The 24,090-nt window shown below is 49.4% G+C and overlaps 1 protein-coding gene across 1 annotated transcript in view; it reads right to left on the reverse strand.

Moving 5' to 3' along the window:
- The window catches only part of CAMKV (CaM kinase like vesicle associated), a 133,984-nt gene that overhangs the window by 63,997 nt on the left and 45,897 nt on the right, over positions 1-24,090 (reverse strand). Inside the window, exon 2 of the mRNA XM_078614352.1 lies at positions 9,220-9,358. Within this exon, the coding sequence (XP_078470478.1) occupies positions 9,220-9,311 (92 nt within the window). The 5' untranslated portion in view covers positions 9,312-9,358. The remainder of the gene's footprint in view (positions 1-9,219; positions 9,359-24,090) is intronic.

Genomic DNA, 24,090 nt, shown 5'->3' on the forward strand with positions numbered 1-24,090 from the left:
CTTCTCTACATTTTTGCCGGTCATGGGCCGTTGTTCGACCGTACTTCACCACCCTGGTCAGTGCGGATCGGACGGGTTCAACTCGGGCCAACCACGGTGCCACCGCTCTCCATTACGCAATAATATCAATGATAAAGGCGCAGCCATACAACTGCTTTCTCACGACACTGCTGCAGGAAGGGCCTCCTCTTGATGGGAGCTCTGGAAAGCCCCACTCGAGGGTGTTTGGCCTACTCTTCCACGCCAGTCATATGCAGAGCGGGCGAGAAAGCACTGCCCCCTTCCTTGTGTGAACCAATCGGTCGTTTTAAATGTATCTCAGAAGTAGTTCTTTGATATCCACTTCCGTGGGCCATTCTCTAATGTGCTCCCCTGTGGGATATCCGAATGGATTTGCCGTTTCATGCCGTGACGCCAATAGCACAATTGCAACAAAACTGGATGAAAATTACAACAACAAAAAAATCAACAGTGGTCGGAAGAGAACGGATTGCTCGGCAGAGGAACGTGGAGCTTCCAGACCTCCGTCTCAATGGCACCAACAGAGATGAGCGATACTTCTTTGCTTGTGTGAACGGTGAGGCGCTTTGAGATTTGTAGCCTAAAAAGAAGCACGTAAAAGTGGTTTATCCAAAGAGCCTGGCCACATAAAGACCGTTGATTGAACGCTACCATAATTAGCGTGACAAAGTTGTTATAATCTGCATTAGGGAGCGAAACAAGGCAGATTTCATCACGTTCACTGCACCGGATAATCGTCGAAACGGCACGGCGCTTGCTAGTGAACGCGTTGCAATTATCAATTTAAAGTGCCTCATTTGATCACGCGTTACAACTGTTGCAGCCTTGGGGCCATCTGGAGGTTGCATCGTTCGTGACAATCACGCGTCATCTTAGCCGATGATTGAAAAAATAATTTCAATTTTAATCCAGATACAATAGCTCCGCACGTGTCGGCCCAGTGTGAACAAATTAATGAATGGTAATTACACGTGGCTAAAAAAGAAATAAAAGAAGTAGATTACACACGCGCACACAAAAAACCCCCGTCAAACGCGTGTTACCTGTCACGTGTCTGCCGCGTGTAAAGTGTCTTCACATTAATACATATTCTATCTCGCGTCGTTTATGCAAAACTGCGTCTCACAACGTTGCACAAGACTACCGAAAACAATCACTGCATATATATTGTAGATATATATTGTATATCTATCTAAAAAAAAACATAGCAATACCCAAACCAAGGTTCAACTCAATTATAGGCCACAGAAAACAAAGCGTTGTTTTTTTGTTTGTCTTCAATGGGGACTTAAATCGAGGAAGAAACTGAAGTTGACGAACACGGAGTGGGAGCTGCAGATGCGACGGCGAAACGCCCCACCCAGAGTCTCGTCTGTAGCTCCAGGCTGCACGAGCTTGCTCCAGGTTGGAGGCGCTTGCTCCAGGCTTGACGAGGCTTGGGCTGCATTGAGGGAGGTAGATGGATAGATGGATAGGCCTGGGCAAGACCCATCGTGAGGGCACCTGTCACCAGCCCAGGTGGCGCTGTGGTTGTAAGACATCGAACTCATCGTCGGAATTCGTGACGAGTCGGAAATCCTGGCCTTGAGGGGACTCGGACCATCATCACTCTCGAGGGTCGGTAAAATGAGTTACCGCTGTGTGAAGACGTCCATTGGTGGTTGTTCAGTGGAGTGTCCAGCCCCTGCCGTGTGAACGCGGAATTTCCATCACTGGCTCAGGTGGTGAAGCCGGAGGCTGCATTGGAGGCTCACGCGGGCCGCCCAAGACGTCAATGATCGTTTTTTTGTTGTGTCTGTGTGGCGTCCGTTACGACCGCAGGTGGCTGTACAGCAGCAACATGATTTTCACACACAGGTTTCCTGCTTTAAGTTTTACCCACCCAGCAACATAGCAAAGGGCTGTTTCTTCCTGACCTCCTTGTCTGCTTCGACCATCTACATAACAAAGGCTCAGTCCCATTTGCAGCAGCCGCACCTTAACAACTCTGGCACCTCCCAGTTCAACCAGTCTACGCAACAAAGGCTCAGTCCTAGCAGCAGTATCAGCCGCACCAACCTCACAATACAGTAATATCCAGGTGCCTACCTTGGCTCCTCCCCCCTCAACCAGTATATATACAAGGTCGGGTCTCTTAGAATGTATCTTTACTTGATACAGCAATCGTGCTGTGACGGTTCCACCTGAAGACGGAAGCTTGTGTTGCCTCCGAAACATCGTGAATTTTTATTTTACTTTTATTAAGTTTAATTTTTTTTTTTCACCTACGTGACCTTAGCGAAAAAACCTAAGAGTATAAGGACTCAGAACTCCGAGGCGTTATGACGACGACGATGACGGCTGGAGGAGGAACAGCGTGAGCGGCAGACGCCGCAGAGCGGACACGGACCGAACCCATGGCCTGGACGTCACCCGTCCGGAAATGTCTCGATTGGAAACTCATTGTTTAAGAATTGCTTTTTGTGTTTAGTTTGTTGTTCTTCACCCCCTCACCCCCACACCTTCGATTAATACGGTCGGCTAAAGGCGTCGGGGTCGAGATCGAACCCATGACCTCCTGTATACCAGGCGAGGTAGTTAACATCTCGCCACTGTGGCACCCGCCCATATGGAATGGACATCGCAATAATCGCCCCCCCCCCCCCACTCCTTCCAACTGCAAAAACTTGGCAGGACTCTCCTCGTAGTTTTCGCATTAATGACGATGTCTACGAGGGTCAATGGAGACCGGCAGCGTCGTTAGGAATGCAAATGCGTGGTGAATAAAGGCACCCAGCAAAGAATCCACTCGATGTGTTTCTCTGATGGTAAATTAGATTTTTGCGGCACTCATCCCTGTCGTGGACGCCAACAGCGAACATTCGCCATTCCTATGGCAGAGGCCTGGCTCTCCGCAGAAAGGCCACCGTTTACTTTCCGAAAAAAGTATTTGCTCATTTTAACAGTCCCTCTGAGATATCATCTTCGCCTGGGCTCGTTATCGTCTGGGCGAATCATCGCCTGGGCGAATCATCGCCTGGGCCCATCATTGCTTGGGTCAGTCCCTCTGAGATATCATCGCCTGGGCCAATCATCACCTGGGCCAATCCCTAGTCCAATGATCGCCTGGGCCAATCATTTCCTGGACCAATCATCGTCTGGGCCAGCCCATCAGAGATATTACCTGGGCCAGTCATTGCCTGGGCCAATCATCACCTGGGCCAATCATCACCTGGGCCAATTATCGCCTGGGCCAGCCCCTCAGATATATCATCACCTGAGCCAATCATCGCCTGGGCCAATGATTGTCTGGGCCAATCCCCGGGCCAATCATCACCTGGGCCAATCCGTCAGAGATATCATCATCATCCCCTGGGCCGATCCACAGTAGGGATCTGAACTCGAAGCGCCCACACAATCGCTCGACCACAGCGCAAATCGGCCCTCGCAGGAAGCGAAGCGACGAATTCGAACTCTCGTTTCGTGCAGCAGCAGAAACTCAATTCAAACCGCAAACGGCAAAACGATGGCTCGTGCCCACGTGAGACGACGACCAACAAGCACATCCTGCCTTCAGTCAATAAATGCTGGGGGTGGGGGGGGGCTGGGGGACAAAGCACCGCTTAAGCACGGCCAATTGTAGATCCATTTTCCAAATGGAGGCACTCAAAAGATAAGGCGGCACGGCACCCACGCTAACCGGGGTGGGTTTTTTTTTGTCCGTTGCTTTTACGAATGCAACACCGAGTGTATCAGCGTAATCAGCACGAACGAATCCCCGGGCCCCAGTCAGTGGAGTTGCAGTGAAGCTGCAGCAGTTGCCTCGTCGTTCTAACTCAGCACCGAGGCGAGTGTTGTTTTTGCACCACTGATGGCGGTTACTGTGAAATTCGCCAAGCGTCTCCCTCCATGCCGATAGCCACTCATTCGCTCATTTGCATGGCCCTGCTTGCTCACTGACAACGTCCCAAGGCATTTGAAGAGATAATAAAAAATATACATGAAAAGAACGTGGGCCATTTCTATATAGCGGCGGTCATTCGCGCTAATCGCATTTCAAAACGCCACGGTAAAATGAGCGTCGCGCAGATTTCGCTACGGAGGCGTGCTGGAGGCCAGAGACAAGCGATGAAGGCACGCCAGAAGCAGCACTTATCAACAGTTGTCCACGCGCAGTGCTCCTATATTGGAATGTTTGGCCCAGTCCATTCGTGAGCAGATTGCATCTACGACGGGTTTCCAAGCCGATCGCGACCACGGCGAGAGAGGACACGCCGACTCCAAACACACAGGGCATCAGGGTCGTCGGGATCGGACCCACAACCACCTGCATACCAGGCGAGGTAGTTAACATCTCGCCGCTGACTTAATGTGAGAGCGTCAAGAATCGGGGGGCGGGGGGGGCTGCAGAGCTGCTTATTCTTTTCACTCACGGGATGAATATTGCAAACGACCACACGTCCGTTTGTTGATGCGGCGGGCGCTGGGAGAAGTCTTTCTCAATCGGGAGTGAATTACGGGTGGAATCGAGCGTAGTGCGCAGAGCTCCTATCGTACGACTTCTGTGCAGCACATCAATTACAGTAAACAAATCAATCATCAATCACAAGCAGCACATCAATCACAGTAACTTTCTAACCCCGGCCCATTACTGGACATCTGTGAAAAGGAGATGTGTGACTCATCGGATTCCTACAGTTGTAATACATATTCTGATTCTGATTCAATCGTCGGAGTTGCCAAGTTATAATCAACCCAGAGAGACAACGTTTTGCCAACTTCGCTGCCAGCATGTGCTGAAAGGCAACGTTACTGTTTGAATTATTGAAAATCGACCACCACCAATTTCCCTGCCACAATACAGGCAGGGGATTGCCCTGCACGTGACCGAATATGACTTCTCCGGCTGCAGTGGGCGTATTTATTTAATTGGTCACAAGTCTTCGGCGGACAAGTGGCACAGGGCGGCTGGTGACGAGGCTGCGCCCGCAAATGATCGCTGTTACATTTTTGATTTAAAGCTTTCGTGACTGCAGGGATTCATATTCTTGGTTCTTTCGGTAAAGTCGCGTAGAAGGGAAATAATAAAATAATAAAAATAAAACATAATAAAATAATTCTCACGACGTTTCGACTGCAACACAAGCAATCATCATCAGGTGTGAAATCCAAATTTTATTGCTGTGGATTTCACACCTGATGATGATTGCTTGTGTTGCAGTCGAAACGTCGTGAAAATTTTTATTGTTTTATATTTTTATTAAATTATTTAAGAATATGATCGCTCTTACGTTGTTTTCATCGATTTATTTTGGTGATTTCGAAAGCGTTTTGGTTTAGCCATGTTTGTTTGTTGTAGTACAGAGTTAGCCTGGTAACTTTAATCTAAATTGTCTTATGGTTGTTATTGTTTGACTTGCATCCCACCGGGATTTTTGCACACAGCGTTGAAGTACGGTGCTTTTTCTGGAAGACTTTGTTTTTTTTTCCTGGATTTTTCTGTTGCGCGTAGTCACTTTAAGATGTTTCCTTGTTCATGTTTTTGTTTGTTGCAGTTGCACCCGAGTCAAGAGCCGCGTGGCTCACAGGGCTACACCTAATAAATGAAACTGAAAACTGAAAGGCAGTTTTGATTTGAAGCTTTCGTGACTGCAGGAATTATTCTTTGGTTCTTTCGGCAAAGTCACGTATAAAGAGAAAATAATAAATTAAATACTAGCATACGACGTTTAGATTGCAACACAAGCAATCGTCATCAGGTATAAATGAAATAGAAACACAAATCTAGTATACTTAGAAATGTAATGTAATACAACAGAGAGTCGGATAACATAACAGTCAACACCCTACCTGGTTGATTACGTTCTTCCTGAGAATGCTAAATTTGAGAGAGAGATCAAACACAGAACCAGAGACATATAGACAGACATATAAGCAGAGACAGATATCACAGAGATACATAGAGAGAGAGAGACGTACATAGGCACACAACTCGCCCATTTAAATTTCGATTTAAAGCTTTCGTGACTGCAGGGATTCATCTTCATGGTTCTTTCGGTAAAGTAACGTAGAAGGGAAATAATAAAATAATAAAAATAAAACATAATAAAATAATTCTCACGACGTTTCGGCCACAACGCAAGCAGCCGTCCTCAGGTGAAGACCAGGTCTGTCGGGGAGACGGCTGCTTGCGTTGTGGCCGAAACGTCGTGATAATTATTTCATGATGTTTTATTTTTATTATTTTATTATAACTCGCCCATTGTAATGACGAGATGGAAACAGCCGTCGCGTTCATCATTCCAGCGACGAGATAACGGAATGTCATTGCATGACGACGCCCAATCTGTAAGCCGTGGGACTCATTGGGAGGCACTTTTATGAATCCCCATGAACAGAATTCGTAATTCCGTTTCCACCGAAGTAATTGCCTTTGCCTGAGCATGCCGCAAAAGTGTTTGTGGGTCTACGAGCGTGGGTGCTTGTAATAAGCAGCGGATTATTAATTCGTCTTGGAATTGGCTTCTTTTCATGAGAGCCACGCATGAAATCAATTAATCCATGGTTTGTTCTTCCATGCTGTCTGCTGCTCTGTCATGCTGAATGCATCACGTGTTCCTTGTTGGTGACTGGATGTTTTGAGAAAGAGAGACATATTTGGGGCGGTGACCGGGCCCAGCGGTGGTGCCCGGAGAAAAAACACGACGCGACCACGGGAGAGACACGCAAACTCCAAATACACAGCAGCAGGCATCGTCAGGGTGGGGATTGAACCCACGACCTCCTGTACACCAGGCGAGGGAGTTAACATCTCCCAGCCACCGTGATGATGACGAGAGAGAGAGAGAGACACGAAAACTCCCAAATATACAACAGGCATTGTCAGGCTTGGGATCGAACCCACGACCTCCTGCACACCAGGCGAGGGAGTTAACATCTCCCAGCCACCGTGATGATGACGAGAGAGAGAGAGAGAGACACGAAAACTCCCAAATATACAGCAGGCATTGTCAGGCTCGGGATCGAACCCACGACCTCCTGCACACCAGGCGAGGGAGTTAACATCTCCCGTCACCGATTGCGACGAGGATAGCGGCTAAATGAATGCGTGCGCAGTTTAATGGGCACACGCAGCGGCGTTCAAGCAAATGCGTGGACATGAGTCGAGTATATGAACAGGAGAGGAGGGGGGGGGTGGGGCACGGAATAAATAAATAAATACAAACACATGCATGGGCGCACCATTAGAAATAAATGACCGGAAAGACTGAGCAAGTAATTGCAAATCATCTCTTAATGAACGCGCCGAAGGATATGAAAGCAACTTCCTTCACACGCCCCCCCCCCCACTCCACTCTCTGATTGAGGGATGACTGCTGTGTGGTTATCTCGGCGTGGTCTGGGACTCGTTTTGTCGTCGCTTTTGCCGCCATGCCCAATCTTGATCAAATGGAACATATGTATATAATGAATGTACTTATCATTTATTCATATTCAGTGACTTGCTTCGCTTTTCCTGTATTTTGCACTCCAATCGTGTTTGTTGTTTAATTGTTTGACTGCTGCAACTCGCTGACCCGCCCCTACTGGACATGTGCGATAAAATAACTTCACAGCTCATCGGATTCCTCCTGAAGTCTAAAATAAACGATTCTGATTCCGACTCTCTCCCAACACACCTCCCTCTCTCTCCCTCTCACCACCGTCGCCCAAGCCCCACCACGGAACAAACCTTCACCGCCGCCGTCGCTTGGTCGGTAGCTCACCGTGGCCACGACCACTGCTGCCAAGCCCACGACCTCGTTGTTGTTCGGTCGCGAAGCGTCGCCACCAAGATGAAGAAAACTATAGTAATAGGTTTATACCCTTTGGAACCTCATTTGCCAGTAAAACATATGATAATTGTTTTTTTACCCTTCTATCTGGCAACAAAACTGACACCTTTTTTACAAGGATTCATGTTTGCATAGACCACAATACCTGCAGCCATAATGCAAACAAAAAACATAACTCTGAAAATGTGCACTGTCCTTGAAGTTGATTGCATTATGGCTGCAGGTATTGTGGTCTATACAAACATGACTCCTTGTTAAAAAGGTGTCAGTTTTGTTGCCAGATAGAAGGGTAAAAAAACAATTATCATGTTTATACCCTTTTATCTGGCACCAAAACTGACACCTTTATACAAGGGATCATGTTTGCAATAACCACAACACAAGCAGTCAAAATTAGACAACTCTGATAATGATATGCACTGTCTTTGAAATGTATTTGTCCACACCCGAGACAGCTTTTCTTAGAGCCTAGTCTCACATGGTGTTGGATCAGATGACGACAAAAGGCGTACAACTGAAAAACAGCGCACTATCAGAGTATTGAGAGCTCGGGGTGAGCATTTACACTATGAGACCTCCTTTGCATTTCGGGCGCAACACAAGCGTCCTTCTACAGGTGGAGACAACTTAGCGAAAGCACACCGCTTAAGTAAAAAAAAAATACGATGGTTTTTTTCTCCACTGATCTGTGTTATGTCATTTCTGCAGATCTCCGCTGCAAATCCAGCGAGAGATGAGAGGTGAGGCAGCGACGAGCTCAGCCTCCCCTCTGATTGCGCAACCCCTCGGAAACTGGATGGAGCGCGGGCAATAAGCGCGTACCCGTTACTTTCTCTCTGTAATGATCGGAATCATACAGAAGTGACATTTATAACGCAGATCAGTGGGGAAAAAAAAAATCTACATTTTTATTTTATTATTTGTTTACTTTTCGTAACAGCTATTTTCATTAGAGTATGACAGAGGAGGCTGTGCCTCCCCTGCCTCCCCTGACCGCACGTCCCTGTCACACCGTGCAACTGCTATTGGCCAAACATTAACAACGCTCAAAAAAACTACTCAATTGGGAAAACTTTTGTCAGGGCTCTCCTGACACTCACTCACGGAGACTCGATGAGGCGTTCCTCATTAAAGCACGCGGGGAAGATGCCCCTACGTGACCGGATGTCGGTTACTCCGCTCACCGCAAGAGTTGTTAGCAAGTGCCTCTCCCTCGTGCCTTGGCGTGCCCTCTGCTCCTTGTGACCTCGCGCAAACTGCACAGGTGATAGATGAAACGCGCGCTTTTCTCTGCGCGTGCAACGCTCCTGGGTAGGCGAGCGCTTCGCGATTAAATTACCCAAATTTTTTTTTTTTTATCTCAGAGAGAGAGACAGAGACTCACGATTTGATGAGCTGGCCAATCTCGTACTTGAGGGTGACATCGCTCAGTTTGCTGTAGACCTTCTGGCTGGAAAAGACGCAGCTGAACGGCATCTTGCGGCTTCTCCTCTTCCTCCTCCTGCCGCCTCAGCACAATGGATCTGGAACCGGCAAGAGAAGACCACCCCATGTGACAGCGGCTCTCCACGTCAACGGGGAGCAGTGCCGCCACCCCCGCAGCTCCTGCCGAGCATGTCATGTCACTGCGACTTGAGCCACTCCGACTTGACCCGCGCACTCCGATTTCGAATGTTCACGCTGCTATTAAACAAAACAAAACAACTTGGCGCAAATGAAAAATAAAGCGGCACGTTTTCCCGTCGCCTGCTGTATGGTAGCCTCTCCCCCCCCCCCCCCCCCACTTGTATTGGCCGCGGCGAAGGCGCAGCCCCTGCAATTTCTTCGCTCGCGCCACTGCTGGTGGAAGGGCCTCCGCTCGAGGGCGCTCCGGAGAGCACCCTCGAGACTGCACGTTGACGTCTTGGAAGAGGCGCTCGAGCGTACGCACACTTGACCCCACTTGACCCCAGCGTACGCGACCTGCCAATGTCATGAGCCGCCCGGTAGGCAGGAGCACCATAGAGTCAAATGCCTTGCCGGGAGATCGAACCGCCGACGTCTGTATCACAAGTCCATTGCGATATGACCAAAACAGCACGGCAAGCTCCCCACTACCACCGTGATGATTAATCAGGCACCTGGCAGGCGATCGATTGCCATCAGTGACTTGTCTGAACTCAACTATAAATTAAACTATTTTTATATTACCAAGTAAGGACCACTGAGCTATGTAACTCTTTTACAGAGGTGATCTGGCCACAAATGAAGTGGGCTATCATCGTGTGGAAATTTAAAGCAGCCAAATACTCTAAATGCACGCTTATTCTAAATGTGGAGGAGAAAAGTGGAATACACGGAGACAAATCCACGCGACCACGGGGAGAGAGACACGCAAACTGCAAATATGCAGGCGCTGGGGCCGGGATCGGACCCACGACCTCCTGCATACCAGGCGAGGTGGCTAACATCTCACCTTTCAACGATTCGATTCCTAGCGTTCATCGTTCTCTGAACTTTGGGGCGAATGTAAGCGGCCACCAATGGCCACACGTGAACCCATCCGTCACAACGTGTAGAGAAACACGAGCAAATCCACGCACACCGCACGTGGCCAGCGCCTCCAGTTTAACAGGCGAGTCGAATCGGTGCGTGGCTGTTCGGTGGACGGGTAGGCGGCCCCGTAGCAAGATCGTAATAATTCACCGCCCCCACGTGACTCCGGCGATGGACTCGGGGGGTGGGGGCAGCGGATTCAAATCGCGAGTCGTTTAATCCCAGTGGCCACCACTCGATGTGTAAGAAGTCCCGCCGAGTCATTTGCAGACGATTTTCAAATTTAGGAGAGAAAAAAAAGATTGGACCCATGACGCCTACAACACGATGGCCTCACGGGAATCTGTGACGTCCCACTTGTGAAGCAGACAGTGCCAATACACCGGTAGTATTAACTGGGGTGGCCCGTCGAATTCGCACCACGAACCTCGGCAACAAACGGCGAACGCTGCGCCGCTGGGTAACGTCATTGCGCAGGGCTGACGGTGCATCGATTCATCGATTGAAATCGATTCTTAATCTCGCGATACGTACGTACATACATACATGGGTAAGAATCAATGCTTTTGGTTTCAAAACCTGTTGCATGTCATTGGTTCACGTAATGCTGGTAGCCACTCGTGGCTGCTACATTCACGACAACGTTAAACAATTCACAAGGTCACGAGGGGTAGGAGGTGGGTGGAAGGTTCAATTGCCACCCCTCTCCTGAATTTGTGCACAGGCAGGTAAACATACAGGTGAGTGAGCATTGGATTTAATTTCTTTGGATATTGGACGCTTTGATTTGTGGGCCCAATTACATGAACGAAAGATTTCGGATTTAAATGCATAACCATTAAGTAACTTACACTGTTTATGCAATGCATTTAAATGTTATTTATTTAGCATAAACCTAAGTGAGTGACGCAATCATTTTTATGCAAATCTCTCTTTCATGCTTTCAGAAATGTAACAAAAAGCTACACCCTGCATCAGCGGTGAGGTCACGGTGAGGTCACGGTGAGGTCATGTGGCGGTGAGGTCACGTGGTGGTGAGGTCACGTGGCTGTGAGGTCACGGCGTCGTCACGGTGAGGTCACAGTGAGGTCACGGTGAGGTCACGTGTCAGTGAGGTCACGTAGCGGATACTTTCGTCAGGAAAGGCACAGATGGCCACACCGCGATGCGTGATGTCACTTGCTGTGATGTCACGTGACAAGACATTTCTCAGATAAAATCCGACAAAGAAAAAAAATCGGACCCTTATTTTTATATCCAGTCCAAATTGTCTGATTTGCTTTTCCCAAATCAATCCGTCGGTCGACAACACGTGAACCCTAATCCTCGTGGGATGCATGGATAGATTTCCTATAAACCAAGAGGAGATGAGCCCAATTAGACACAATTCCGCTGCCAGGCTGCGTACACAGCCACACGTGCGTCGTTTGTTCGCACTCACAACTCCGCTCTGGGAAACTTAAAAAACCAAAGTGCGCAAGAACGACACAGGCCGGCAGCCATCAACGGCGTACAGCACAAACGCACGCAAAAAAATATACATGCCTAGTTCGCGAGAGGATGGCAAGATGTAATCATCCATTACGCTGCACCGAGCATCAAGCGGCGTGTTTTGATAGTTGATGGTGAAGCCAATTAGCCATAATTACATTCAATAATTCAATTTCTTAATATTCGCCTTTGTAATACAACTCCCGAAGCACAGTGTGTAAGCGAGGCGGTCCCCGCGGGGAACCGGGCCGACGGGGTGATGAGGGGGGGGGACACGGGGATAATGTCGGGGGGGTGGGGGGGCCGCATCCTCGATATGCAAATTGTCTCCGCTGAATGCGCAGGAGATCTGCGTGTCAGCAATTGACCGCGATCGATCCACTGCTGGATGAAGGCCTCCCCCAATCCGCCACCGTCTCCCGCTTTCTAACAACGCGCCCGGCAAACCCCCACGCCAGCTGATGAAGCCGTCTTTTATAAATCTCTTTTCAGCAAGTTTTTACACAGTTTTAACGGCTCGTGTCATTTATCGCTTCGTGCGTCTCAAATGTTATCGCCGCACTGTGTACGCGTGCGGCGGCTCAGCGACGATGCCGTCGTTAAGCGCGCCTCGTTAAATTAATGCGCGTTGCTTTCATCGCTCCATCACGTCGGATGGACGCAACCCTCGGGCCAATTACATGTGCAGTGGTAATGATGGAGACACAGTCCTCTGCTGGAGGCAACGCGTCTATTTAACAGTAACGACTATAACGCGAGGTCGCTAGCACAAAGGGGTATCGGCCCCTCCACCCGATACCCTGGGGAGGCAGAGCCTCCGAGCTAGTGTATCCTACTCACTGGGACCACTTCCTCTATATATATCAGCCCTCGGGCTAGCGGGACCTAGGGGAGGCTAGCTGACCCGACCCAGCCAAAGGTCATTGGGTCCAGGCCACAGCCCCTCTCGGTCCCGGCCCTGAGAAGGACGTCAAGTCCGGGGGTCCCCAGGGTCCAATTCTAGGCTGGCTCTTCGGGTCTTCAGCCTGACGACGACTGGCAAACCCGCCGCCACTCTCTGCTTGGCAATCGACCGTCGTCCCTTGCTGCCCAAGCCCCCACGTGATGTTCGTCACAGTTGAGATGACGTCACTAGACATGCGCGTATTCTCGACGACTCCGTTGTGTTTTTCTTTCCAACTTGGGGCGCCACGGTGGCTAGGAGATGTTTACTACCTCGCCTGCTGTACAGGAGGTCGTGGGTTCGATCCCAACCCTGACGCCTGCTGCTGTATATTTGGAGTTTGCGTGTCTCTCTCTCTCATCGTCATCATTACGGTGGCTAGGAGATGTCGACGACCTCGCCTGCTGTACAGGAAGTCGTGTGTTCGATCCCGACCCTGACGCCTGCTGTATATTTGGAGTTGGCGTGTCTTTCTCCCCGTGGTCGTGTGGATTTTTCTCCGGGTCCTCCCGTTTATCCCTCCACATTTAGAAACGTGCGTGAAGATTATTGGGCTGTTATAAATTTCCACATGGTCAGGATGATGACAAACCACTTCGTTGAGCTATCATTTGTGGCCAGGTCGCTTCTGAACAAAAATATATAGTTCAGTGAGCCTTACCTGGTACAATAAAAAAAGTAGTTCTCTCTCTAGAAGTGTCCTTTTCAGCGTGCATCTCTCCACGCTACTTTGTGCACTTTCCAACGTTCTGCTGCTTATTGTTAGCGGCCATATGTCCGAACCATATGGTCATAGGAGGCAGTGCGCACTGAGCAACACTATTCGCAGCCTCGGATCTTTTTGTTTTAATGATGAAATCTCAGCACGCGGACAAAGTGGGTGAATGAACTGCATCATCGAGATCTCGGTGACGGGGAGAGAGGGAGAGGCGGAGAGCGAGAGAAGGGGAGGGGTCATCACGATGGGAGATTGACAGCTAAGAAGAGAGGAAAATAAATGTGGTCAGCTGAACTACAGGACCAGGTCACGGTCTCCTCCCTATCGAAATTCTTGAGGTCCCAGCCCAAGATTTAAATAACGCCCACGCCACCCTCCCCCAGTCAACCTTTGCCCTGCCATGGCAACATGGAATTTCCACCGCCACTTTCGGAGTGCCAACACAAGCAAGCGCTGCGTTACGCTCGCTTGGAAGGGACGACATCTCTCACTCCCGGCGTTAACGTTTGGGCCAATCTCGGGGGACGAGGTCACTCATTCTCCTTTGCTGATCACGTGGTGTGCACCTCTGCCTTTCCCAAGACGTCCATGCTGTTGATTCCCTGCCCCCTGTTCAAGGCCAGGCTCACGACCTCGGCGATGATGGTGACGATGATGATGGTGATAATGATGATATTCTTAGGTTTTTTTCGGTAAAGTCACGTAGGTAAAAAATTAAACTTAATGAAAGTAAAATAAAATAAAAATCACGACGTTGCGGAGGCAACACAAGCTTCCGTCTTCAGGTGGAACCGTCACAGCCACGACAGCTGTATCAAGTAAATGAGAGATTACAAGAGCTACCACTCCGTACACAGCAGCGGATGTGAGTGTGAAAGCGATGGGTATTACCTTGTTATCTCGGCATCTCTTGAGGAAGGCCAGCGTCTCGAGAAGCTGTGACTTCTTGTCTCGTTGTCTGTTAAAAACTCTAACAGATAGGTGGAATTCCTCCCCGTAGAGGGCATTAATTCTAGATTTGAAGCTTTCGTGACTGCAAGGATTCATATTCTTCCACTTCTGCTGCTGTGAGCGCGCAGCAGTGGGAGAGAGAGCGTTCCAGACGGCCGCTGTCCGTGCAGCTACGGAGAAACGGCGCTCAACCGGCACGGCCGTGGTGGTGCTGGGTTGCGATGAGCCGGTTGTTCGCTGAACTCGGAAGTTCACCCAACGGTGCGGTGGTGATTAGAGTGAGACTAGTGGAGAGGTACGGGGTGGGAGTCGAAACACACGATAATGATAACCCTGGGACAAGTGTGCCTCTATTCTCGCATCTGCCGGTGTTGTTACAGGGAAATGGGAAGAGAGAGAAAGAGAGAGACGGGGGTGGGGGGGGGGGAATTCCGATCTCTTAGCCAAGGGATGGGGTGCCAATCGCAGCCCGCTTCACCAAACCTACGGCGAAAACTTGGCCGAGACGGCGCCCCGGAGATTAATCGTCAACCTCGCTCCACGGACTCGCTCCACGGACTCGTTCCAGCGAAGGGTTCTGCAAGGGGGCTACCGAATGACAATCCCTGCGCCGGAAACCACTCCGGTCTTTGTAACCAAGAACGACGAAAACAACGGTGTCGACTTTTCGTCGTCGTTGTTGTTGTTGTCGAAACGTTATTGTTGTCGTGCGTACGCACGAGTTTTCGCTTTGTATATTGCTAGGGCAATAAAGCTGTACACGGGCGACGAGTCGCCGACGATTGAGTCGCGGGGAGCATTCGGCTCGGTGGTTTCGCCGTTTATGTCGCTGTGACTTGAAATGGATGTTCACAAACCACCCCACCTCCCCCCACACCGCGCAAAGGAAAAAGTTCTGCAATGCTGCTGCTAAGCTCTGCTCCATCGACTGGAGGGGTCTTTAATGACACGCGGCGCGTGTAACTGCTCACGCATAGACACGATGACGGACAGGGTCGGACGTGTATGTTCATTGGCATTAATGTCCGGGTGGCAAACAGTAACCGATGTATTTTCTACGTTGATGACAAAAAGAAAGCAAAATGCAACGACCCGCAACGTAACAGGTGGACCATCTGGCAGCCAATATTATTATTCCCAACGGATTATTGGGACGCGCCACGTCATGATTTGGCCACATTTATGTTGTCAGATCCTCCGCAGGCAGTTTAACAACGCGCAAAACGTCGTTACAGCTCACCGGTAAGTTGTAGAGCAATTCAGCAAATCGTAAACACGATGTTCCTCTCGGAGCCGCGGCAAAGAATGTTCAGGACAAGGTCCCAGGATGTCGTTATCACCTGACCGGGCTTCTCAAACGGGTGTCGTGACATCAAAGGAAGAACCCATCGTTAATTGGCGCATTACCGAATGCCTGCACACACGTGGCAATTTAATTCATTTGGCTGTTTCGGGTTGCCAGATCAGAACGTAGCGGCCGAACATGAATCTAAATCGGTGACGGATTAACAACGCTAGTTTTGAATACCCGTGAACCGCACGAGAGAAGAATATGCAACCCTTGGCTTCTTCCTTACACTCGATGGCATCAGCAATACGTTGAGGAGCTGAATGCCAATGTCCGGACAATGCTCGCCAAGCCGAGGGTCCTTCGGGAGAGAGCTCGTGTGCTTTTGTTTGTTCCTGCATTGAAGGAGCACGAACAATTCTGGCTTGCACGGCCACAATTGCACCACTGTGGATTGCATCCATACGGGATGGAGATGTTGCGCATCTGCCCATTGGTTCTCGTGCAGATGATGGCCATACCACCGGCAGTGTTTTCGAGGGATGCTAAAGCCAGGAGGGGTGCGATGATTGGGTCTCGAATGAGGTGCTGAGTCTTTCTATCAAGGCAAAGGTCCGATCGTTTGTTCTGTCTGGATTCAGAGTGGCAGGGCAGGCCCAGGACCGGTTCTGATATGAATCGCCACTGACTTGCGGTGGTGTTCAGGAATCTAACTCAGGTCAGCAGGTTCGTAGCGCAGCGCACTAACTGCTACGCCACGGATTTCCATATTACACAAAGATAAAGAACCCCCATGTAGCCTTCACGGCGTGATGGGGCAGCACCTATGAAGGCTGGCACGACACACGAAGCGGTGGGTGACCAGCACCACGCTCAACCGCCTATGTCTCCCCAGTGGCGATGTTTACACACCACTCCAGGTACTCATTTAAGGCTGAGTCGACCTCGGGGAAGGCCGGTTAAGACATTCACCACTTATTGGTTGTAAGCGGGAATCGAACTCGGGTCGCCGGAGTTGAAATGCTGTGCGATAACCACTGCACCAGCACTCACCACTCTATCACACAAGACAAAATACACCAAGACGAACATACACACACATACATACCAACACACACACACAAATACAAACACACACACGCATACATCCGCACACATAATAACACGCAGAGCCATACATACAAACACATACATACAAACACACACACAAATACAAACACACGCATACATACATCCGCACACATAATAACACACAGAGCCATACATACAAACACATACATACAAACACACACACGCACAAATAAACACCGCAACCTTGCCGGAGAACCAAAGGCACATCATTTGACTTAATATGAAACAGGCTGCACTGCCTCACTGCAAAAGCCATAGCCGCAGCAATGACCTACATATCAAAGAGGAATCGTATTATCTTCCTGTGCCCCACGGTGATCTCCCTTTGAGATTCATATTTACTGTGCTCAGGCAATTCTGATGGGTTGCGCTTCATAGGTTGACCCAGTGTGCAATAAACTCGCTTCAGGCCGAGTTGATCTAGGAGAGGTCCACGCAAGGATCACGGCCCAGGGTATTAAACCTGCGGTGAGATTTGGCGCGGGTGACCCCAGGGTGGGCAGTGCGAGCCCATCTGTGCGGAGTTCTGAGCAATGCCCTCCTCCCTTGCCCCCCCCCTCCCCTTGTATGGAGGGGATTTCTCCAGGCACTGCCAGGATTTCTCCCGAAGCACCGAAAAGCGATGAATTAGAATTGACCAAACGTGCCAATAAATAAGCAGACAATACCTGTGCGTGTGTGTGTTTATATATATAGATGTATAACAAAGACAACAATCCCCCGTATAGCCTTAACAGACTGTTGGGGCAAGTGCTGTTAACGAGCACCCAAGACGGCCGGCACAGCACAAAATGGGGTGGGTGGCCAGCACCACGCCCGGCCGCCTTTGTCTCTCCAGTGTCGATGTTTACACACCGCACCAGGTACTCATTTGATGCTGAGTAGACCTAGGGGAGGCCCAGGACCGGTTGAGATAACCGTCACCGGTGTTGGCCGTGAGCGGGGTTTCGAACTCGGGTCGCCGGGTTCGTGGTGCAGCGTAGCGCTAACCGCTGCACCACCGCTCCACTACCACTCTGACAAACAGGCTTAAAAATATATATATTTTAAAAATAACAACGCACGGAAGAAACAGCAAACGCTCCAGCCAAAGAGCAAAGCTGCGAACGTGCTGCGCGGGGCACATTTGAGGAGGATCGTAATTTCATTTCTCATCATTTCCATTTTCCGGAATTGTGCACAAAAGGATTTGGGGACGGGTACGAGGGAGATGCGCGTGCGGTGTAAAGAGCCGAGGAAGGGAAAGTCAACAGGCGTCAAAGCCGCCCGGAATCTCTCGCATTGGAGGCTTCAGATTTCAGACCGCGCGTGGGTCAGCGGAACCGAGAATATTCAAATTGAGTGAAAGTCAGTTTAACACGTAGGCTTTCGCGACCAATATTATTCATAATAAACGTTTTTGGGTTTAGATCGCGTTATTTATAAATGTGTCGTAACCCTCCACCACCCGACACGGCCAATCAGTAAAAAAAGTTCCTTACACTCGATGGCATCAGCAAGAACAGGTCTGACCTGTTTCCGACAGCCCTGTTCTTCACCTTAGGACGGCTGCTTGCGTTGTGGCCGAAACGTCGTGAGAATTGTATTATTTTATTATGTTTTATTTTTATTATTTTATCATTTCCCTTCTACGTGACTTTACCGAAAGAGCCAAGAAGATGAATCCCTGCAGTCACGAAAGCTTTAAATCGAAAACAGCACTGTTGGGCGCCTGTACGGATCTATGCCCCATTTGCCGGACGCGATGCGGACGATGGGCTGACCGTAGACCCACGATTTGGTCTCGAGGCCTTCCTTCCTGTTGTGGCCAAAGGCAATCGTCGGGCGTGGGGAGCTCGTGGCCTTCGCCGTTTGTAATTCGTTGCCACCCCAACTGCTCGCAGGACGCGACTTGTCACAGAGAGGCAAAACTGCGCGGTCTTTTGTCTCTGTATACTCTTAGTTTTTTCGGTAAAGTCACGTAGGTAAAAAAATGAAATTAAAATTAATAAAAATTAAATAATATATTATTAATTGAAATATTATTAATTTTTATTTAATTTTTTTACCTACGTGACTTTACCGAAAAAACTAAGAGTATGAATCCTAGCAGTCACGAAAGCTTCAAATCTAGAATCTTTTGTCTCTGTTGCGCAATGAAAGAGTGATGTTAGACAGCCTACACTAATGCCTTTGACCACCGAGGCAAATGATTAAGTATGCTTGTGGTTCAAAAACGTTCTCCGACTAAACGAGGGGCAATCATCAGAAGAGCGGCACCTGCCTATGAAGAGAACAGCGAATGCCCCGTGAGATCATTTTGAAGAATTGGCCGTTTGTGACGAAGCTGCGACCAACAATTCCGAATCTGATAGAGGACTCCAAATTAAATTCTTGGAGATATCATAATAATAATAATGCATTTCTATGCAATCTTTGATTATGCAGATCTGATCCGCAAAGGATAGCCTCTGTGGATCTCAGCTGCCTGAATAAAGGACTTATATTGACTCATTGATGGTGACAGCATTGAGGGTGACAGTTTTAATGGTGACAGTGCCACAGAGCTCAACATTTACGGCTTGTAATGTTTGATATTCTCATAAACTATGAATTGATTTTTTTTTCATCTTTATTGTATTTACAATTTCCATCCCTTACCGATCCTTGGCCACTAAATCTACTACTATATTTACCCAAGAATGTCAGTGTGTAACGCGCGTGACTTCACTCCACATCGACCAGCCCCCCTCATTAATAATCATGAACAGGTTACGGCCTCCACATAGACCCCCCTCATTAATAATCATGGGCGGGTGACGTCACTCCGCATGGGGGGGGCGAGGCGCCTCCTCCCCCTTCCTCAGCATCAACTCATAACCCCCACTACAATGGCAGAACCCTCACGTCACGCAATCTCCGTAACGCTATTGAGACATAGAATTAAAAAGGACGTCATGATGAACAGGGGATTATAACCTTTATATTAAATAAGTCTGTGCCACCGCGGCCTTACAAATTGCACTCGAATTGACGCAATGAATATCACGTCGTGGTCTGCTTTTCGCTTGCAAGTGTAGTGAGTCCAACTGAGTTGCAGACGTTGTCTTGGGAGCAACACTATTTATCGCATCAACTCAACACACAACATCACGTGACCCACACTCGGGTGTTGAACGCCCATCTAACCACGCTACGGCAGAACTAGGCGCGGTTCGCTATCCCGGTCCGGACCACGAGCTGGGTCCCAGACCGCGTGGCGAGAGGCTTCTTCAACCCGACGTGGATCTTCATCACCAGCAACACGAAGAACCCCGAGCCCCTCACGGGGGGGCCCCGTTATATCGGCCTGGGCTGGGGCTGGCTCCGCCCCTCGCCCCGCCCACCTTCTGGATCTCTCGAGCTCTTTCCCAAAGGCTCCCGAGAGCTCCTCTATACCACGTGACCGCCCAGCGGCCCCCGTCCACCGCATAACCCTGGCTTGGTGCCACTCTCTCTCGCTCCCCCACCGGGAGCCCGCACCGCACACCGTACGTGGTGACTCAGCGCTGACCAGCGCTCACCCAAGCCCCGCTAGGGCTGGTACTACGCACAGTAAGTGGGCTGCAGGTAATGCCAACACATTATCCGCCGTGGCTTCGCAAGCCCCGCACCACACAGCAGAGGTCGCAAACGGGTTTTGATTCCTTACCCGTACCCGGCCGCACCAGGTAATCGGGTAGGGTACGGGTATCGGGTACCCGGTTGCGACCTCTGCCACACAGTGACATTCACAGTCACTATACAAGTTTCAGATTTACTGCAATACACCCGTCCTTGGACGGGCAAAAGGCTAGTAGCTAATAATTACATTTTGTGAGTGTCATCATCACCAGCTCGCTAGCCCACTCCCCATCAGACACAGCTACCTCTGCAACACTAACAACTGAGGTACAGTATTAATATGCCATGTGCATAGATTCACCCCTGGTGCGTCATTCAAGATCGAAGCCGTTTGGCCTCATGAGATCCAACGCAGCGCTGCAAGCCCGGCGACCCATCTCCAATTCCCGTCCACGACTAACATCAGTGGCGAATGAAATCCGAACCGAGCTATGTAACTCTTTTTTCAGAAGCGATCTGGCTATCACAAATGATAGCTCAACGAAGTGGCTTATAATCGTGTGGAAATTCATAGCAGCCAAATATGGTGCGAAAGAATTTCAACGTACATATCTACGCACTCTAAACGCGTGACGTTGATTCTGAATATGGAGGGGGAAAAACCGGAGGACCCGGAGAAAAATCCACGTGACCACGGGGAGAGAGACATGCAAACTCAAAATATACAGCAGCAGGCGTCAGGGTCAGTACCCAACACCCAAATTTCACCAATCTACGCTGAAGAGCGTGGACAGAATACGGCCGAAACAACCTTCGTGGCCGACACAAGAGTGGGAATGGCCTTCATCCAGCAGCGAAATAACAAAAACTCAAATGGAAACAGCAGGCCGGGTTGTACAAATTAAAATTCTTTGACAACGCAACAGAAAACCACGGTCCACCCCCCCACGCCCTTTGTGAGCTCGGTTTTGACCGAGTCCTCTATTTTCTCTGCGCACACCTACTCAACAACAAACCCACTTCTTTATCCGCTACCCTTTGTCTCTCTCTCTCTCCACTTTGCCTCTCCTCTTCCCCCCTTGTCACCGTGCGTAGCTCCACAGCTCTGTTCTTCAATCCCGATGTTGTGCTCACCGCCGTCCGGGATTGCAAATAGCTGCCGTGCACTACGCGTGGCCCGTTTCTGACATGTGGCTGGGTCGCTCCGGCCTATTGGGGCTTTTTTTTTATTGACAACTTTGTTCCAGCAAAACCTAAAAGAAAACGAAATCTAATTCTGAGTTTGAGTGATGTAACCGCGGCCGGGTAATAGTAACGCGAGTACCAAGCATCGTGCAATATATTCCTTGCCGACCTGTCCGTCCGTGAGAACTATTGTGTCACCGTGACCTATAACCCAACTTGTGGATAGAATCCTGAGCACCGAGCGACGCGGACGCGGACTTGAAGAGCCCGACGTTGTTGGAGGCTCGTTCAAAAGCGCCCCAATGGGCCGCGACTGCCCGCGGCTCCAGATCGAGGAGGCAAACAGGTCCACCTCTTAGTTTCTCAGTGTGTTCCGCGAGTGGCACGCCACCGTTAAGGAGTCACCCCAACGCCCCTCCCCCCGAGACTGCCCCGGCGTAGCGCGGCGGAGAAAGAAGAGACCGCACACGAAGCCACCGGTGACCGACCGCCGGCGAAATCTCACGCGAGAGGCGCACCCCAATCTGGAAGCAGCCGCGGGGGGGGGGACTGTCTCAGGCATTCGTTCAATGGGGTAGAGGGGGCCTTGGCGGCGGTGCCCCTTTTTAAATCCTTTATATTAAGTTCACTTGCTTGCTTGCGCGCTTACGACCGTGCACATCTTTCGGTCGTTTTTTAACCCACTTCCCGTGATCCAATCGAGCTGACATTTTGCACAAAGACTCGTTGTTTTCGTGAAATTTTTTTTCCAAAATGTTACACTTTTAGGGAATTTTTTTTATATGTAATTACCAATTGCTTAATGGTGGCAGGCAATCATCTGACCCATAGCCAGAGGACCAGAAGACTCTAGCCGCCACGCATATAAAGGATTTATAGTGAAAAACTTTGTTTTTACGGGTTAATTTTTCATCGATTCGTTCTCGACTCGACTCCCGTGTCTAAGCTATCCCCTCGAGGGCTAGAACGGAGGGTGGGGGGCCGGCATACGATGGCACGCTGGCACTAAAGCACACGGAACGCCTGGACGCGCCTATGCCGGCACTCTTTCAGAAGGGTTCCTATTGCTGGGTCGCGGCGTTTCCAGAAGAGAGTGTGTGTGTGATGGGGAGCGGTGGTGCGGTGGTTAGCGCACTGCGCTCCGAACCCGGCGACCCAAGCTCGATTCCACACTCACGACCAATGATAGTGGCGGAATAATTGTAACCGGTCCTGGGCCTCCCCTAGGTCGACGCAGCCTTAAATGAATACCTGCTGCGGTGTGTATACAACACCAGCATTGGGGATACACACGTGGCAGGGTGTGGAGTTGGCCGCCCAACCCCTCGTGAGCAGCACTTTCCCCAATGGTCTGTTAAAGGCTACACGGGGGATCTTTGTCTTTGGCAGTGAACATGAGCTAGAGGACGAAAAGGTTTCATACCAGGAAAAACTCCAACATTTACATTTCGAGCACTGATCCACGTCCGATTCTCCCTTCTCTCGCCCACAGTTTCGTGGATTACCGTCGGAGAACATCTGAGCCCCTGCGGTGAATGTCGCTGTGTGGAAACGTAGACTCCTGTTCACCGTGTTCCCCCGCTATGAGCGATGGATACGGTCCGGATGTGCTGGTGAATAGCAAATTTTCATGAAATTGGCCTACGAAAACCTTTTTTTGGGAATTTCCTTAAATCAATATCTACATAAGCCACTGAATTAATGGAAATGATCATGATAATACGATTGGTTATAATGAATATATGATAAGAAAATAAGGTATTAAATAATAGTTTCTAAATGTACTTACCTTCAATTATGATGATGCTGCACAATAGCATCATCATCACTTTATCTCATCAATTTATGGCATCACATTCTCTCTCATCACTCTATCTCATCATTTTCTTTCTTTCCTTCTCTCTCTCTCTCTTTATCTCAATTCAGTCGTATAGAGTCCCGGATGCCATTCGCGGGTAACCAAAATCGCCGATAGCAAGTTCGTGAATAACGAGGGAATCCTGTACTGTCATGTCGTTGGTGAGAATACGCAACAGAATAGTAAATAAAAAGTCACGTGGCATTTTGTTACATTATGCATTTTTTTCCCTCCTGAAAATGGAAAATGCCAAGGATGCAAATGCGTAAATGCATTTTCAGTTTTCACACCGCTTCGTTTTCACGGGTGCCGTTTGTAATTATCAATGACCGCGAAGTGCTTAAATATTCAACGTTACCATTATGATATGAGAAGTGAACACATTTATAACCATCGCTATACATTTTTTATACTTTTAATTTAAATGCTGATTTTGTTGCACAATAGAGGAATGCTTTTAAATGGTTTCGATTCTGTTATTTTGTTGGATTTCCATCCGCCACCAGTGGCCTCTTGTGCTTAGAGCTCGCTCGGGTCCCAGTCTGAATGTCCCCAGTTCAAATCCGGGTCAAG

The sequence above is a fragment of the Lampetra planeri genome, chromosome 44 (assembly GCF_965212315.1).
Source record: "Lampetra planeri chromosome 44, kcLamPlan1.2.h2, whole genome shotgun sequence".
NCBI classification, from domain to species: Eukaryota; Metazoa; Chordata; class Hyperoartia; order Petromyzontiformes; family Petromyzontidae; genus Lampetra; species Lampetra planeri.